Source organism: Oncorhynchus kisutch, linkage group LG22 (genome assembly GCF_002021735.2).
Source record: "Oncorhynchus kisutch isolate 150728-3 linkage group LG22, Okis_V2, whole genome shotgun sequence".
NCBI classification, from domain to species: domain Eukaryota; kingdom Metazoa; phylum Chordata; class Actinopteri; order Salmoniformes; family Salmonidae; genus Oncorhynchus; species Oncorhynchus kisutch.
The window spans coordinates 51,251,568-51,270,975 of NC_034195.2; the positions used below are offsets into that span (position 1 = coordinate 51,251,568).

At 48.7% G+C, this 19,408-nt stretch overlaps 1 protein-coding gene across 1 annotated transcript in view; it reads right to left on the minus strand.

Moving 5' to 3' along the window:
* Nucleotides 1-19,408, minus strand: part of LOC109875732 (pleckstrin homology domain-containing family A member 5) — a 248,062-nt gene that overhangs the window by 24,555 nt on the left and 204,099 nt on the right. The window contains 4 exon segments of the mRNA XM_031802191.1: nucleotides 9,136-9,219; nucleotides 9,481-9,639; nucleotides 9,641-9,737; nucleotides 9,982-10,251. Of these exon segments, the coding sequence (XP_031658051.1) occupies nucleotides 9,136-9,219; nucleotides 9,481-9,639; nucleotides 9,641-9,737; nucleotides 9,982-10,251 (610 nt within the window).

The window sequence follows — 19,408 nt, forward strand, 5'->3', positions numbered from 1 at the left end:
CAGTCCCCGGGCAACACGATACTGTGTCACACTAACTACAGTCCCCGGGCAACACAATGCTCTGTCACACTAAATATAGTCCCCGGGCAACTCAACACTGTGTCACACCAATTAGCGTCCCCCAGCAGGTACAACACTGGCAACAACACTTTGTTACACCAATTAGAGTCCCCTAGCTAGCCACGTCAGTCAGGACTTAAAGAGGGTAGCAAATCAAAAAAAGGAATTTTGCATTTTGGGTTCCAGAATTCACAGGACTCTCCCCTTCAAGGACCCCTGCATCAAAAACACAAGACCACAGAACTAACTACAAGTCAGGTTAGAAACGTCCTCTACTTATTAACAGGCTATAACAACTTCCCAACATCCAAGTCTCTTTGACTTTCTTAGATAGCAGAGAGTAAGGGGATATACATAAACCCAGCGCCCTACACACACACACACACACACACACACGCGCGCGCGCACGCGCACACGCACACGCACACACACACACACGCACACACACACACACACACACACACACACACACACACACACACACACACACACACACACACACACACACACACACACACACACACACGACAGTGAGGAGGGGTTAACCGGACAGTGAAACATACAGTACACAGTGTTACTGTATATAAGCCATGCCTACATTGGTGGTATGACTTTCCAACCAATAGAGGAGACAGTAAAGTACAAGCTGAATGAATAACATGTTCTACATTAACACACACACTACAGGAAAGAGATATTGTGTACGTCATGAGGGACTTGCAGGTTGCAAGACGGACCAACAACAACAGAAAAAAAACAACTGAAGTGGATGGCGATTAAAGAAAGCAACATTCAGCCGGCAGCGTTGGCTGGCCAAGACCTTACTCTGACGTGGTGCTGGTACAGCTGAGGCCTGGGGGCTGAGTTCTCTATCAACGTGTGAATCATCACGATTAAAGGCTGATTTTCCTTCACCTGGTAGTTCAGTGTGGAGGAGAGGAGGAGGAGCAATACGGGAAGTGGGATTATAGCAGAGCAACACTCACTGACGGACAACTGATGCAGCTAGTTCTGCTTGTCTCTATATGACACAGACCACACACACACACACACACAAAAAGATGACAAAATGATTAGAAACTAATAGATAATAGATTACAAACACAGTGTATTCCAAAATGTCACACGCCATGGGAAATCCCCCGAAGACACACACAGGCTAGTTTTCACTGCATACTTTCAAACTTCAAAACATTTCAAAAGTGAACCTACATGAGACGACATCTTGAACGCAGCGAGGAAAAATCAGAACTTTTAGACAGGCATAAACATCCAGAAAAATACACAGACAAGACAGACAGCAAGGCTGAAAAGTGGCAGATAGATCAGTCCAATAGTAAAAGAGGGCGTTACCCCACCTGGTTGTCGAGATACATGAGGTTTCTTTGGAGATGATGAGACAAAATGTCGTTCTAGCGTCGGTCAGCAGTTCAGAGGAAAGAGAGAAGAGATAGGAATGAGAGAAGAGATAGGTACGAGAGAAGAGAAAGGAACGAGAGAAGAGAAAGGAATGAGAGGAATGAGAGAAGAGATAGGAATGAGAGAAGAGAAAGGAATGAGAGAAGAGATAGGAATGAGAGAAGAGATAGGAATGAGAGAAGAGAAAGGAATGAGAGAAGAGATAGGAATGAGTGGAATGAGAGAAGAGAAAGGAATGAGAGAAGAGATAGGAATGAGAGAAGAGAAAGGAATGAGAGAAGAGATAGGAATGAGAGAAGAGAAAGGAATGAGAGAAGAGAAAGAAATGAGAGGAATGAGAGAAGAGGATTTTGATTTGATTAGGATCCCCATTCGCAGACGCCAATGGCGACAGCTAGTCTTACTGGGTTCCAACACATAATGAAAAATACATTACAGACTTTACAATTTACATCCAGTACATGTAAAAACATGAACATGTAGTGTGTGTGTATCTATCAGTACCACATACATGTCAGTACATACACACAACAAGTAGGTCACATTAGATAGAAGAGGAGGAGAGGAAAGAGAGAAGAGGAAAGAGAAGAGGAGAGCGAGAAGAGGAGAGAGAGAGAGAAGAGGAGAGAGAAGATGTGAGGAAAGAGAGAAGAGGATGGAAGAGAGGAAACAGAGAAGAGGAGAGAAGAGGAGAGAGAGAAGATGAGAGGAAAGAGAGAAGAGGATAGAAGAGGAGAGAGAGAAGCGAGAGAGAAAAGGAGAGGAAAGAGAGAAGGAGGGAGAGAATAGGAGAGGAAAGAGAAGAGGAGAGAGAGAGAGAACAGAAGTGAAAAGAGAGAACAGGAGAGAGAGAAGAGGAGAGGAAAGAGAAGAGGAGAGGAGAGAGAGGAGAGAAGAGGAGGAGAGGAGAGAAGAGGAGAGAGAGGAAAGAGAGAAGATGAGAGGAGAGAAGAGAAGAGGAGAGAGAGGAGAGAAGAGGAGAGGAGAGGAGAGAAGAGGAAAGAGAGAAAAGGAGAGTGATCGAGGCAAAGGAAAGTTAGGCGTTAGAAACAGGCAGACAGGCAGAAAGAGAGACATGCAAAAAGAGACAGGCAGAGAGAGAGGCAGAGAGGAAGACAGGCAGAGAGGAAGACAGGCAGAAAGAGAAAGACAGGCAGAAAGAGAAAGACAGGCAGAGAGGGCGACAGGCAGAGAGGGAGACAGGCAGACAGCGAGACAGGCAGACAGCAATACAGGCAGAGAGCGAGACAGGCAGAGAGCGAGACAGGCAGAGAGGGAAACCGGCAGAGAGAAAGACATGCAGACAGCGAGGCATGCAGACAGCGAGACAGTCAGGACAAGACAATGTAAGGTAAATATGTAAATTATAGATAGATGGATACAAGGACAAACTGTTGGAGATGAGAAGGGGAATGGGCGTAGATCAGAGCCCTGCACGGGCATGAACTTTACACCCGAGCCCAACCCATGCCCACAATGCTTAGGCCCTACCCTATCCAGGCCCTACCCTACCCAGGCCCACAACGCTTAGGCCCTACCCTACCCAGGCCCACAGCACTTAGGCCCTACCCTACCCAGGCCCAAAAGCTTCAGTCAAATTTAAGGCCCGGCCCTGCCCAGCCCGAAACCAGAAACAACTTCCTCCCTTAGTAAATCCATTGTAAATCCTCTGTCTGTCACTGTCTCCCGGTGCCTAGCTCACTCTGCATGCGTTCTGCTCATGGCAGCTCTGAATCTGTGAGAAACCATAGCAACGGCTTCGCTTGGGCTGCTCCGCTCAATGAAGAGACAGGAGAGCAGTTAGCTACTTTTCATCACCCTAAACAAGGACAACTCAACATTATTATATTCTTTGAAATAATCTCTCCTGCATTATATCTTTAGGTTGACGCACTTCTGACACCATGTTATGATCTTAGTCAGATGTGATAGTACTGCAGCAGCAGAGCCCGAGCAAATGGCTCAGCTTCAGCTTTACCCTAGTTAATGAGACAACAGACCCTACCGTACCCTAGTTAATGAGACAACAGACCCTACCGTACCCTAGTTAATGAGACAACAGACCCTACAGTACCCTAGTTAATGAGACAACAGACCCTACAGTACCCTAGTTAATGAGACAACAGACCCTACAGTACCCTAGTTATTGATGAGACAACAGACCCTACCGTACCCTAGTTATTGATGAGACAACAGACCCTACTGTACCCTAGTTATTGATGAGACAACAGACCCTACCGTACCCTAGTTATTGATGAGACAACAGACCCTACCGTACCCTAGTTATTGATGAGACAACAGACCCTACCGTACCCTAGTTATTGATGAGACAACAGACCCTACCGTACCCTAGTTAATGATGAGGCAACAGACCCTACCGTACCCTAGTTATTGATGAGACAACAGACCCTACTGTACCCTAGTTATTGATGAGACAACAGACCCTACTGTACCCTAGTTATTGATGAGACAACAGACCCTACCATACCCTAGTTATTGATGAGACAACAGACCCTACCGTACCCTAGTTGTTGATGAGACAACAGACCCTACCGTACCCTAGTTATTGATGAGACAACAGACCCTACCGTACCCTAGTTATTGATGAGACAACAGACTCTACCGTACCCTAGTTATTGATGAGACAACAGACCCTACCGTACCCTAGTTATTGATGAGACAACAGACCCTACCGTACCCTAGTTATTGATGAGACAACAGACCCTACCGTACCCTAGTTATTGATGAGACAACAGACCCTACCTTACCCTAGTTATTGATGAGACAACAGACCCTACCGTACCCTAGTTATTGATGAGACAACAGACCCTACCGTACCCTAGTTATTGATGAGACAACAGACCCTACCGTACCCTAGTTATTGATGAGACAACAGACCCTACCGTACCCTAGTTATTGATGAGACAACAGACCCTACCGTACCCTAGTTATTGATGAGACAACAGACCCTACCGTACCCTAGTTATGGATGAGACAACAGACCCTACCGTACCCTAGTTATTGATGAGACAACAGACCCTACACGGTCCTAGTTATCGATCAGACAACAGACCCTACCGTACCCTAGTTATTGATGAGACAACAGACCCTACCGTACCCTAGTTATTGATGAGACAACAGACCCTACCGTACCCTAGTTATTGATGAGACAACAGACCCTACCGTACCCTAGTTATTGATGAGACAACAGACCCTACCGTACCCTAGTTATTGATGAGACAACAGACCCTACCGTACCCTAGTTATGGATGAGACAACAGACCCTACCGTACCCTAGTTATTGATGAGACAACAGACCCTACACGGTCCTAGTTATCGATCAGACAACAGACCCTACCGTACCCTAGTTATTGATGAGACAACAGAACCTACCCGGTCCTAGTTATTGATGAGACAACAGGCCCTACCCGGTCCTAGTTATCGATGAGACAACAGGCCCTACCCGGTCCTAGTTATCGATGAGACAACAGGCCCTACCCGGTCCTAGTTATCGATGAGACAACAGGCCGTACCCGGTCCTAGTTATCTATGAGACAACAGGCCGTACCCGGTCCTAGTTATTGATGAGACAACAGGTCCTACCCGGTCCCTAGTTATTGATGAGACAACAGACCCTACCGTACCCTAGTTATTGATGAGACAACAGACCCTACCGTACCCTAGTTATGGATGAGACAACAGACCCTACCGTACCCTAGTTATTGATGAGACAACAGACCCTACACGGTCCTAGTTATCGATCAGACAACAGACTCTACCGTACCCTAGTTATTGATGAGACAACAGACCCTACCGTACCCTAGTTATTGATGAGACAACAGACCCTACCGTACCCTAGTTGTTGATGAGACAACAGACCCTACCGTACCCTAGTTATTGATGAGACAACAGACCCTACCGTACCCTAGTTATTGATGAGACAACAGACTCTACCGTACCCTAGTTATTGATGAGACAACAGACCCTACACGGTCCTAGTTATCGATCAGACAACAGACCCTACCGTACCCTAGTTATTGATGAGACAACAGACCCTACCGTACCCTAGTTATTGATGAGACAACAGACCCGGTCCTAGCCCGGTCCTAGCCCGGTCCTAACCCGGTCCTAACCCAGTCATAACCTGGTCCTAACCCAGTCCTAACCCGGTCCTAGCCCAGTCCTAACCCGGTCCTAACCCAGTCCTAGCCCGGTCCTAACCTGGTCCTAACCCAGTCCTAACCCGGTCCTAACCCAGTCCTAGCCCGGTCCTAACCTGGTCCTAACCCAGTCCTAACCCGGTCCTAACCCGGTCCTAACCCAGTCCTAGCCCGGTCCTAACCTGGTCCTAACCCAGTCCTAACCCGGTCCTAACCCGGCTCGGGTAGCAGAACTGTAGTGTAGATGGAGGACTGTGTGAATTCTATGAGGACTATGAATATGTCAGCAAACAATGAGTTTGAACATTATTCATGTAGCAGTGTTACTATTAAAGCCTTCAACACTTACAAACCATTTCCTATTTCAAGTGTGGGTGCCCTACATCACTCAAATCCTCGTCTGACATCTAAAATGACCCAGTCAGTAAAGCCTGCTTAGCTTAGCTGTCCCACACATTAAGATCACCAAGTAGTTGGAGTTTCTCATTTTCCCCGGGGGCAACATCTGTTCAGTTTCTTTTTAGGAAGTCAGCTAGTACACCCACTGTGTGTCTCTGTCCTACTACAATAAACAACAAAGTCATCACCGAATATGTCAGCAACAATGATTCAAGGGTTAACAGTTTAAACATAGAAATGACCCCCCCCCCCAAAAAAAAAAAAATGATGAATGAAGTGGATCGAGGAGAGTTGAAGACGGCGGCATGGCACACGACTAGAAGACAAGACACATCAGCGACCTCAGTGGCCCTGACCTTTGGGTTGTGGCCACCATCGAGGTTTAGTTGCATAAGCTGTGCTACAGTGTGCTCCCGGACGCTGTTTAGGTCGGCCTGCTGCCGACGAAGCTTTATCAGCAGCAAGGTCAGCTCCTCAGGCTGCAGGGGGAAGGAAGGCCAGAGGGACAACCAGAGAGGAGGACAACTCAGAGGTACAGGAGACACAGCAGGGCAGAGGGACAACCAGAGAGGAGGACAACTCAGAGGTACAGGAGACACAGCAAGGCAGAGGGACAACCAGAGAGGAGAGAGGAGGACAACTCAGAGGTACAGGAGACACAGCAGGGCAGAAGGACAACCAGAGAGGAGGACAACTCAGAGGTACAGGAGACACAGCAGGGCAGAAGGACAACCAGAGAGGAGGACAACTCAGAGGTACAGGACACACAGCAGGGCAGAGGGACAACCAGAGAGGAGGACAACTCAGAGGTACAGGACACACAGCAAGGCAGAGGGACAACCAGAGAGGAGGACAACTCAGAGGTACAGGAGACACAGCAGGGCAGAGGGACAACCAGAGAGGAGGACAACTCAGAGGTACAGGAGACACAGCAGGGCAGAGGGACAACCAGAGAGGAGGACAACTCAGAGGTACAGGAGACACAGCAAGGAAGGACCAGGGCAAGATGACAGGTAAAGGGGGCAGGGGGGGGCAACAAGGAGCAGAGGAGAGGAAGGATAGGTCAGGGGTCAGGAGAGCATGGAACAAAGGGACACAGCGGAAGAGAGGAAGGGGGTATAGAGAAGACAGAGGGAGAAAAGAACTGGTCAGAGAAACATGACAGACACACAGCAGGGAGGAGAGGAGGACAGACAGGAGGACAGACAGGAGGACAGACAGGAGGACAGGTTTGGACCACAGTATAGGCAGGAGACAGTAGGAGGACAGACAGGAGGACAGACTGGAGGACAGACAGGTTAGGACCACAGTATAGACAGGAGAACAGACAGGAAGACAGACAGGAGACAGGAGGACAGACAGGAGGACAGACGGGAGGACAGACAGGTTAGGACCACAGTATAGGCAGGAGACAGGAGGACAGGTTAGGACCACAGTACAGACAGGAGACAGGAGGACAGACAGGAAGACAGACAGGAGGACAGGTTAGGACCACAGTATAGACAGGAGGACAGACAGGAGGACAGGTTAAGACCACAGTATGGACAGGAGACAGTAGGAGGACAGACAGGAGGACAGACAGGTTAGGACCACAGTATAGGCAGGAGACAGTAGGAGGACAGACAGGAGGACAGACAGGAGGACAGACAGGGGGACAGGTTAGGACCACAGTATAGACAGGAGACAGTAGGAGGACAGGTTAGGACTACAGTATAGACAGGAGGACAGACAGGAACACAGGTTAAGACCACAGTATAGACAGGAGACAGTAGGAGGACAGGTTAGGACCACAGTATAGACAGGAGGACAGACAGGAGGACAGGTTAAGACCACAGTATAGGCAGGAGACAGTAGGAGGACAGACAGGAGGACAGGTTAGGACCACAGTATAGACAGGAGACAGTAGGAGGACAGGTTAGGACCACAGTACAGACAGGAGGACACTGCACACCAGCAGAGTAGGTGTAGAGTACTGGATCCCTGTGAGCTGAATGGAAGGTCCCTGGAACACATCCACCGTGTCCCACTAAGTCACCATGTACCCAAAATGGCGTGGGTAAAGAAATGACAGACAACCCGGCTATGGCTCAGGGAGCTGGGAACAACAGGGCTGATGTAGCAAGTGTTAAGGGAGTAAACTCACGTTAAACCACACCACTTGGAACACTGATCTGAGTCCTGTCTAAACATGCCTCTACAGCAGTTCTCTTCTTGGAAGACAAAGACAGGGGAGTGATTACAACAAAAATGTATTGTCTTTGGAATTAGCCCTATTAGACCAGAATGGAAAACTAAACAGTCTTTAACTGGAATTCCAGGGTGGTATTAATAGCCTCGATTTAACAGAAGTCAACCTGACAGTGTATCGAGGCCAAGGGCAGGGTACAGTAGGCCAGATCAGGGGAAGGAAGGAGGGGAGGGGGAGAGAGAGAGGTGGGGAGAGGGGGAGAGAGAGAAAGGGGAGGTGGGAGAGGGGGGGGAGCACGAACCAGGGTGGGAGAGAGAGGGGGGAGGTGGGGAGAGGGGGAGAGAGAGAAAGGGGAGGGGGAGAGGGGAGGGCACAAACCAGTATGAGAGAGGAGGGGTGGGGAGAGGGGGAGAGAGAGAAAGGGGAGGGGGGAGAGAGGGGGGGGGGGCACGAACCAGGGTGGGAGAGAGAGGGGGGAGGTGGGGAGAGGGGGAGAGAGAGAAAGGGGAGGGGGAGAGGGGGGGGCACAAACCAGTGTGAGAGAGAGGGGGGGTGGGGAGAGGGGGAGAGAGAGAGAGGGTGGGAGGGGGAAAGAGAGCGAGGGGGAGAGAGAGAGGAGGGGAGGTGGGGAGAGGGGGAAAGAGAGAGAGGGTGGGAGGGGGAAAGAGAGCGAGGGGGAGAGAGAGAGAGGGGGGAGAGAGAGAGGAGGGGAGGTGGGGAGAGGGGGAAAGAGAGAGAGGGTGGGAGGGGGAAAGAGAGAGAGGGGGAGAGAGAGAGAGGGGGGAGAGAGAGAGGAGGGGAGGTGGGGAGAGAGAGGGGGGAGCACGAACCAGGGTGGGAGAGAGAGGGGGGAGGTGGGGAGAGGGGGAAAGAGAGAGAGGGAGGAGGGGGAGAGGGAGGTGGACTAACCGTTTTTCCTTGCAGAGACTGGGCAGTGATGGTCTGGACAGGGATCCCTGCTGGCATGGACCTCCTCTCAGGCGGGTAGGCATACTGTAGGACACAGAGAGAGGTGATCCTGTTGGGAAAGCTGAGGAAGGTATTTGTCTGCCATATTAAACAAGAGGTTCCTGTACTCCTTTCTAGAGAGTGAGCCGTGGGCCAAAAAGATAGATCATTCTGGAAGCCTCTGGCCCGCAGACCCCACTTTGAGCGGCCCAGGAGTCTTGATTTCGTAATGCTCAACCACTGAAAACAAGGCACTACAAAATGTACAAAATGTCTTCATGAGGATGTACGAGGATGTTGGACTACCTGGTTGAGATGTGGTGTCCTGTGTCTTCTGTCTATGGTAACATCCCCCCGGTATACAGGGAAGGCCACCTCAGACCTACTGGAGCTGGGGTTGTAGGAGAAGTGGAGGGGCGAGTAGCCCCCGTACATAGACAGGGACCCATGGGAGGGTGAGGGGGGGGATGGAGTGGTGACCGTGACCCTGGTGCTCAGACAGGTTGATCATGGTCTTGGGGCTGGGCAGGGTCCCGTAGGGTCTGGGAGTGGACGACATAGGCCTGGTGAGGAGGAGGAAGATGGTTAGACCAGACCAATACTACCTGAAATATTGTCAAATACTTGAACTATGCATTGAGCTTACCTGTTGCAATCGACCAATAGAAACGTTTAAAAGTACAAACTCTACCCCAACTGGCACTCCCAAGCTGGATAAAGCAAAGATAAATCAAATCCCACAAATGGTTAAAAAAAAAAGTTTAAAAAAAGAAGATGTACCACTTTCCAAATAGAACCCAGTCATACCGTGTGGGGGTATAGGCCTGCCTCTGCTGCCACTCATACAGCTGCCACATAGTGTCATCCCTCATGGAGCGTCTCTTGTCTGCAGAGGATAGCCCCAGGCCCAGGCCCATGGCCTGGTCATACATGGAGGGGGACATGCTGCAGATACTGTCCGGCCGGGCCATGCTGTTCCTGGGTAAGGTACGGTAGCCGGGGTCCCCGTAGTGGGGCATGGCTGGAGGGGCTCGGTGACTGGGCATGTTCCTGGGCAGTGTCTGGTACGACATGATGCTGAAGGATGGACAGAAATAAAAAGGAGGTTTAAATATGTCATCAAAACAACATAGAGAATCAGGAAATAGAGAATATTGGTTTGGGCTGTAGGTTCATTTCAACCAGCATAGAGGAGGGTAGTGGTTAGAGTGTAGAGGCTGTAGGTTCATTTCAACCAGCATAGAGGAGGGTAGTGGTTAGAGTGTAGAGGCTGTAGGTTCATTTCAACCAGCATAGAGGAGGGTAGTGGTTAGAATGTAGAGGCTGTAGGTTCATTTCAACCAGCATAGAGGAGGGTAGTGGTTAGAGTGTAGAGGCTGTAGGTTCATTTCAACCAGCATAGAGGAGGGTAGTGGTTAGAGTGTAGAGGCTGTAGGTTCATTTCAACCAGCATAGAGGAGGGTAGTGGTTAGAGTGTAGAGGCTGTAGGTTCATTTCAACCAGCATAGAGGAGGGTAGTGGTTAGAGTGTAGAGGCTGTAGGTTCATTTCAACCAGCATAGAGGAGGGTAGTGGTTAGAGTGTAGAGGCTGTAGGTTCATTTCAACCAGCATAGAGGTGGGTAGTGGTTAGAGTGTAGAGGCTGTAGGTTCATTTCAACCAGCATAGAGGAGGGTAGTGGTTAGAGTGTAGAGGCTGTAGGTTCATTTCAACCAGCATAGAGGAGGGTAGTGGTTAGAGTGTAGAGGCTGTAGGTTCATTTCAACCAGCATAGAGGAGGGTAGTGGTTAGAGTGTAGAGGCTGTAGGTTCATTTCAACCAGCATAGAGGAGGGTAGTGGTTAGAGTGTAGAGGCTGTAGGTTCATTTCAACCAGCATAGAGGAGGGTAGTGGTTAGAGTGTAGAGGCTGTAGGTTCATTTCAACCAGCATAGAGGAGGGTAGTGGTTAGAGTGTAGAGGCTGTAGGTTCATTTCAACCAGCATAGAGGTGGGTAGTGGTTAGAGTGTAGAGGCTGTAGGTTCATTTCAACCAGCATAGAGGAGGGTAGTGGTTAGAGTGTAGAGGCTGTAGGTTCATTTCACCGAGCATAGAGGAGGGTAGCCTAGTGGTTAGAGTGTAGAGGAGGCAGGGTAGCCTAGTGGTTAGAGTGTAGAGGTGGCAGGGTAGCCTAGTGGTTAGAGTGTAGAGGAGGCAGGGTAGCCTAGTGGTTAGAGTGTAGAGGTGGCAGGGTAGCCTAGTGGTTAGAGTGTAGAGGCTGTAGGTTCATTTCAACGAGCATAGAGTAGGGTAGCCTAGTGGTTAGAGTGTAGAGGAGGCAGGGTAGCCTAGTGGTTAGAGTGTAGAGGTGGCAGGGTAGCCTAGTGGTTAGAGTGTAGAGGCTGTAGGTTCATTTCAACGAGCATAGAGGAGGGTAGCCTAGTGGTTAGAGTGTAGAGGTGGCAGGGTAGCCTAGTGGTTAGAGTGTAGAGGCTGTAGGTTCATTTCAACGAGCATAGAGGAGGGTAGCCTAGTGGTTAGAGTGTAGAGGTGGCAGGGTAGCCTAGTGGTTAGAGTGTAGAGGAGGGTAGTCTAGTGGTTAGAGTGTAGAGGTGGCAGGGTAGCCTAGTGGTTAGAGTGTAGAGGTGGCAGGTAGTCTAGTGGTTAGAGTGTAGAGGTGGCAGGGTAGCCTAGTTGTTAGAGTGTGGAGGTGGCAGGGTAGCCTAGTGGTTAGAGTGTAGAGGTGGCAGGTAGCCTAGTGGTTAGAGTGTAGAGGTGGCAGGGTAGCCTAGTGGTTAGAGTGTAGAGGTGGCAGGGTAGCCTAGTGGTTAGAGTGTAGAGGTGGCAGGTAGTCTAGTGGTTAGAGTGTAGAGGCGGCAGGGTAGCCTAGTGGTTAGAGTGTAGAGGCGGCAGGGTAGCCTAGTGGTTAGAGTGTAGAGGCGGCAGGGTAGCCTAGTGGTTAGAGTGTAGAGGCGGCAGGGTAGCCTAGTGGTTAGAGTGTAGAGGTGGCAGGTAGCCTAGTGGTTAGAGTGTAGAGGTGGCAGGGTAGCCTAGTGGTTAGAGTGTAGAGGTGGCAGGGTAGCCTAGTGGTTAGAGTGTGGAGGTGGCAGGGTAGCCTAGTGGTTAGAGTGTAGTGGCAGGGTAGCCTAGTGGTTAGAGTGTAGAGGTGGCAGGGTAGCCTAGTGGTTAGAGTGTAGAGGTGGCAGGGTAGCCTAGTGGTTAGAGTGTAGAGGTGGCAGGTAGCCTAGTGGTTAGAGTGTAGAGGCGGCAGGGTAGCCTAGTGGTTAGAGTGTAGAGGCGGCAGGGTAGCCTAGTGGTTAGAGTGTAGAGGCGGCAGGGTAGCCTAGTGGTTAGAGTGTAGAGGCGGCAGGGTAGCCTAGTGGTTAGAGTATAGAGGCGGCAGGGTAGCCTAGTGGTTAGAGTATAGAGGCGGCAGGGTAGCCTAGTGGTTAGAGTGTAGAGGCGGCAGGGTAGCCTAGTGGTTAGAGTGTAGAGGCGGCAGGGTAGCCTAGTGGTTAGAGTGTAGAGGCGGCAGGGTAGCCTAGTGGTTAGAGTGTAGAGGCGGCAGGGTAGCCTAGTGGTTAGAGTGTAGAGGTGGCAGGGTAGCCTAGTGGTTAGAGTGTAGAGGCGGCAGGGTAGCCTAGTGGTTAGAGTGTAGAGGCGGCAGGGTAGCCTAGTGGTTAGAGTGTAGAGGCGGCAGGGTAGCCTAGTGGTTAGAGTGTAGAGGTGGGTAGCCTAGTGGTTAGAGTGTAGAGGCGGCAGGGTAGCCTAGTGGTTAGAGTGTAGAGGCGGCAGGGTAGCCTAGTGGTTAGAGTGTAGAGGCGGCAGGTAGTCTAGTGGTTAGAGTGTAGAGGCGGCAGGGTAGCCTAGTGGTTAGAGTGTAGAGGCGGCAGGGTAGCCTAGTGGTTAGAGTGTAGAGGCGGCAGGGTAGCCTAGTGGTTAGAGTGTAGAGGTGGCAGGGTAGCCTAGTGGTTAGAGTGTAGAGGCGGCAGGTAGCCTAGTGGTTAGAGTGTAGAGGTGGCAGGTATTCTAGTGGTTAGAGTGTAGAGGTGGCAGGGTAGCCTAGTGGTTAGAGTGTAGAGGTGGCAGGGTAGCCTAGTGGTTAGAGTGTGGAGGTGGCAGGGTAGCCTAGTGGTTAGAGTGTAGAGTTGGCAGGGTAGCCTAGTGGTTAGAGTGTAGAGGTGGCAGGGTAGCCTAGTGGTTAGAGTGTAGAGGTGGCAGGTAGCCTAGTGGTTAGAGTGTAGAGGCGGCAGGGTAGCCTAGTGGTTAGAGTGTAGAGGCGGCAGGGTAGCCTAGTGGTTAGAGTGTAGAGGCGGCAGGGTAGCCTAGTGGTTAGAGTGTAGAGGCGGCAGGGTAGCCTAGTGGTTAGAGTGTAGAGGTGGCAGGGTAGCCTAGTGGTTAGAGTGTAGAGGAGGCAGGGTAGTCTAGTGGTTAGAGTGTAGAGGTGGCAGGGTAGCCTAGTGGTTAGAGTGTAGAGGTGGCAGGGTAGCCTAGTGGTTAGAGTGTAGAGGAGGCAGGGTAGTCTAGTGGTTAGAGTGTAGAGGAGGCAGGGTAGCCTAGTGGTTAGAGTGTAGAGGCGGCAGGGTAGCCTAGTGGTTAGAGTGTAGAGGCGGCAGGGTAGCCTAGTGGTTAGAGTGTAGAGGTGGGTTGCCTAGTGGTTAGAGTGTAGAGGCGGCAGGGTAGCCTAGTGGTTAGAGTGTAGAGGTGGCAGGGTAGCCTAGTGGTTAGAGTGTAGAGGAGGGTAGTCTAGTGGTTAGAGTGTAGAGGTGGCAGGGTAGCCTAGTGGTTAGAGTGTAGAGGTGGCAGGTAGTCTAGTGGTTAGAGTGTAGAGGTGGCAGGGTAGCCTAGTGGTTTGAGTGTAGAGGTGGCAGGTAGTCTAGTGGTTAGAGTGTAGAGGTGGCAGGGTAGCCTAGTTGTTAGAGTGTGGAGGTGGCAGGGTAGCCTAGTGGTTAGAGTGTAGAGGTGGCAGGTAGCCTAGTGGTTAGAGTGTAGAGGTGGCAGGGTAGCCTAGTGGTTAGAGTGTAGAGGTGGCAGGGTAGCCTAGTGGTTAGAGTGTAGAGGTGGCAGGTAGTCTAGTGGTTAGAGTGTAGAGGTGGCAGGGTAGCCTAGTGGTTAGAGTGTAGAGGCGGCAGGGTAGCCTAGTGGTTAGAGTGTAGAGGCGGCAGGGTAGCCTAGTGGTTAGAGTGTAGAGGTGGGTAGCCTAGTGGTTAGAGTGTAGAGGCGGCAGGGTAGCCTAGTGGTTAGAGTGTAGAGGCGGCAGGGTAGCCTAGTGGTTAGAGTGTAGAGGCGGCAGGGTAGCCTAGTGGTTAGAGTGTAGAGGCGGCAGGGTAGCCTAGTGGTTAGAGTGTAGAGGTGGGTAGCCTAGTGGTTAGAGTGTAGAGGCGGCAGGGTAGCCTAGTGGTTAGAGTGTAGAGGCGGCAGGGTAGCCTAGTGGTTAGAGTGTAGAGGCGGCAGGGTAGCCTAGTGGTTAGAGTGTAGAGGTGGCAGGTAGCCTAGTGGTTAGAGTGTAGAGGTGGCAGGGTAGCCTAGTGGTTAGAGTGTAGAGGCGGCAGGGTAGCCTAGTGGTTAGAGTGGTGGACTAGCAACCGGAGTCTGTCGTTCTGTCCCTGAACAGGCAGTTAACCCACTGTTCCTAGGCCGTCATTGAAAATAAGAATTTGTTCTTAACTGACTTGCCGAGTTAAATAAAGGTAAAATAAATAAATAAAAAAGGATGATGGAAAACGTATCTCTGGAGGGAAACATTATGAAGAGTTACACACGTCCTTTACATGTTCTGCTGCAAGTCTCTGTCAAACTCATTATGAACGAGCTTACAGCAAGAGGCATTGATCGGGGGGGTTAATCTAACAGACTGCCCACATCACAGTCAGGCACCAAATGGTAGTGGTGGTTTGGGGGGGGGGGGGGGTTTAATCTAACAGACTGCCCACATCACAGTCAGACACCAAATGGTAGTGGTGGGGGGGGGGGGGGGGGGGGTTTAATCTAACAGACTGCCCACATCACAGACAGACACCAAATGGTAGTGGTGGGGGGGGGTTAATCTAACAGACTGCCCACATCACAGTCAGACACCAAATGGTAGTGAAGTTATTTTCCTGGAGGGTAACACAGTCAGTTATAGACCCATTTTCCAAGCTGAACTTCAGATGATATTTTTAGCTTGACCTCGTGGTGAGAGAGTTCATTAGATGCTGTGACCCATTAGCCTGTTAACGTGAATACTTCGTCAGCTGCCAGAACCCATGTATGAGTGTAACAGATATGATTAAACACGCCACGGTGTGTGAAATGGTTGAATGCGAACCACGTGTGTCTCTTTGTGCATCTCTCTCTCTCTCGCACACACTCACATGCTTGACAGAAGAGAGAGAGAAGCAACAGCGCTTTAGGCAAAATCTGATTATTCCACCAACAATGCTGTGATTCTGAACAGCTCCACATACCCAGTAGCATCAGAGCCAGTGCAGATAGAGTCAGACAGAGAGCAGACTACTAACTTCACTTACAGAATAACAGACTGTAGACAACAACTGAACACAGAGGAAAATAAGACATCATCCAAGACGACATTTGTATAATGCGACTACTATGTTGGAGAGGGGTGTGGTGGAGCAGGGAGGACATTTTATGGCCAATAATGATAAACGTAGGTTTTTTTAGCTGGTTGAAAACAACAAGGGACAAAAAAGAAGAAGAGAGGAATTCAGTCTGTTTTTTTCTTCAATTTGGTGCCCAATGAACACAACCCTGATGGCTGATGAGCAGTCTGTTAGTCAGTCCGTGTCCTCGTTTCTCTGTACTGACGTTGTTTACCTCAGCAGCTCTGTGGTTTTACTGCATCCATTCATGTCTTCACTGGTTCTGTTGGGCTTGGAGGAAGTTATGCTTACTGATTTTGGCAACACAATACATGCAAAAGCATAGATGAAATACACGATGAACTCACGATTGCAGATGGGCACTTTCAACTGCTGCAGGGTCTCAGGGTTACAGTAGTTACACCAAGTATGTAGCCTGTGTACACTGTTTGTGGCATTAAAAGTGAAGCTATATGAGCAAGAGTTGCCAATGAGGTTTGAGCTTTCTCAACTTTAAATTGCAGTGTTTTGGAAAAATAAAACGTTTCATCAGAAAATGATAGAGTCTTATGCTGTTGAAATGTGCTTAAGGCACTCGGTACGGTAGCAGGTTAATGATGAGAGAGAAATAGGACAGGTACAGTAGCAGGTTAATGATGAGAGAGAAATAGGACAGGTACAGTAGCAGGTTAATGATGAGAGAGAAATAGGACAGGTACAGTAGCAGGTTAATGATGAGAGAGAAACGGGACAGGTACGGAAGCAGGTTAATGATGAGAGAGAAACAGGACAGGTACGGTAGCAGGTTAATGATGAGAGAGAAATAGGACAGGTACGGTAGCAGGTTAATGATGAGAGAGAGAAACAGGACAGGTACGGTAGCAGGTTAATGATGAGAGAGAGAAACAGGACATGTACAGTAGCAGATAACGATGAGAGAATGAAACAGGACAGGTACGGTAGCAGGTTCACGATGAGAGAGAAACAGGACAGGTACGGTAGCAGGTTAATGATGAGAGAGAGAAACAGGACAGGTACAGTAGCAGGTTAACGATGAGCGAGAAACAGGACAGGTACGGTAGCAGGTTAATGATGAGAGAGAGAAACAGGACAGGTACGGTAGCAGGTTAATGATGAGAGAGAGAAACAGGACAGGTACAGTAGTAGGTTAACGATGAGAGAGAGAAACAGGACACGTACAGTAGCAGGTTAGTGATGAGAGAGAGAGAAACAGGACAGGTACAGTAGTAGGTTAATGATGAGAGAGAAACAGGACAGGTACGGTAGCAGGTTAATGATGAGAGAGAGAGAAACAGGACCGGTACAGTAGCAGGTTAATGATGAGAGAGAGAGAAACAGGACAGGCACAGTAGCAGGTTAATGATGAGAGAGAGAGAAACAGGACAGGTACAGTAGCAGGTTAACGATGAGAGAGAGAAACAGGACAGGTACAGTAGCAGGTTAATGATGACAAAGAGAAACAGGACAGGTACAGTAGCAGGTTAACGATGAGAGAGAGAAACAGGACAGGTACAGTAGCAGGTTAATGATGACAAAGAGAAACAGGATCCCGGCTGACTGGCTTTAAACACACACACACACCCCTGCGGACTGTCTGTAGATGCTGCGGTGTGATTCATCATTTCTAACAATAGGTCAAGACAAGTTCACTCCCCTCTCTCCCTCTCCTGTCAGAGGATGCAGGCTAACAGAAGAAGAATACATTATTGATCTAATACAATACATCACTGGAGTGAGAGCAGACTCTAATACAATACATCACTGACTCACAGCAGACTCTAATACAATACATCACTGGAGTGAGAGCAGACTCTAATACAATACATCACCTACTCAGAGCAGACTCTAATACAATACATCACTGACTCAGATCAGACTCTAATACAATACATCACTGACTCAGAGCAGACTCTAATACAATACATCACTGACTCAGATCAGACTCTAATACAATACATCACCTACTCAGAGCAGACTCTAATACAATACATCACTGACTCAGAGCAGACTCTAATACAATACATCACTGACTCAGAGCAGACTCTAATACAATACATCACTGACTCAGAGCAGACTCTAATACAATACATCACTGACTCAGAGCAGACTCTAATACAATACATCACTGAACTCAGAGCAGACTCTAATACAATACATCACTGACTCAGATCAGACTCTAATACAATACATCACTGAACTCAGAGCAGACTTTAATACAATACATCACTGACTCAGAGCAGACTCTAATACAATACATCACTGACTCAGAGCAGACTCTAATACAATACATCACTGACTCAGATCAGACTCTAATACAATACATCACTGACTCAGAGCAGACTCTAATACAATACATCACCTACTCAGAGCAGACTCTAATACAATACATCACTGACTCAGAGCAGACTCTAATACAATACATCACTGACTCAGAGCAGACTCTAATACAATACATCACCTACTCAGAGCAGACTCTAATACAATACATCACTGACTCAGAGCAGACTCTAATACAATACATCACTGAACTCAGAGCAGACTCTTATACAATACATCACTGACTCAGATCAGACTCTAATACAATACATCACTGAACTCAGAGCAGACTCTAATACAATACATCACTGACTCAGAGCAGACTCTAATACAATACATCACTGACTCAGAGCAGACTCTAATACAATACATCACCTACTCAGAGCAGACTCTAATACAATACATCACTGACTCAGATCAGACTAATACAATACATCACTGACTCAGAGCAGACTCTTATACAATACATCACTGACTCAGAGCAGACTCTAATACAATACATCACTGACTCAGAACAGACTCTTATACAATACATCACTGACTCAGAGCAGACTCTAATACAATACATCACTGACTCAGAGCAGACTCTAATACAATACATCACTGACTCAGAGCAGACTCTTATACAATACAGCACTGACTCAGATCAGACTAATACAATACATCACTGACTCAGATCAGACTAATACAATACATCACTGACTCAGAGCAGACTCTTATACAATACATCACTGACTCAGAGCAGACTCTAATACAATACATCACTGACTCAGAGCAGACTCTAATACAATACATCACTGAACTCAGAGCAGACTCTTATACAATACATCACTGACTCAGATCAGACTCTAATACAATACATCACTGAACTCAGAGCAGACTCTAATACAATACATCACTGACTCAGAGCAGACTCTAATACAATACATCACTGAACTCAGAGCAGACTCTAATACAATACATCACTGAACTCAGAGCAGACTAATACAATACATCACTGAACTCAGAGCAGACTCTAATACAATACATCACTGACTCAGAGCAGACTAATACAATACATCACTGACTCAGAGCAGACTCTTAATACAATACATCACTGAACTCAGAGCAGACTCTAATACAATACATCACTGACTCAGAGCAGACTAATACAATACATCACTGAACTCAGAGCAGACTAATACAATACATCACTGAACTCAGAGCAGACTCTTATACAATACATCACTGACTCAGAGCAGACTCTAATACAATACCTCACTGACTCAGAGCAGACTCTAATACAATACATCACTGAACTCAGAGCAGACTCTTATACAATACATCACTGGGCTCA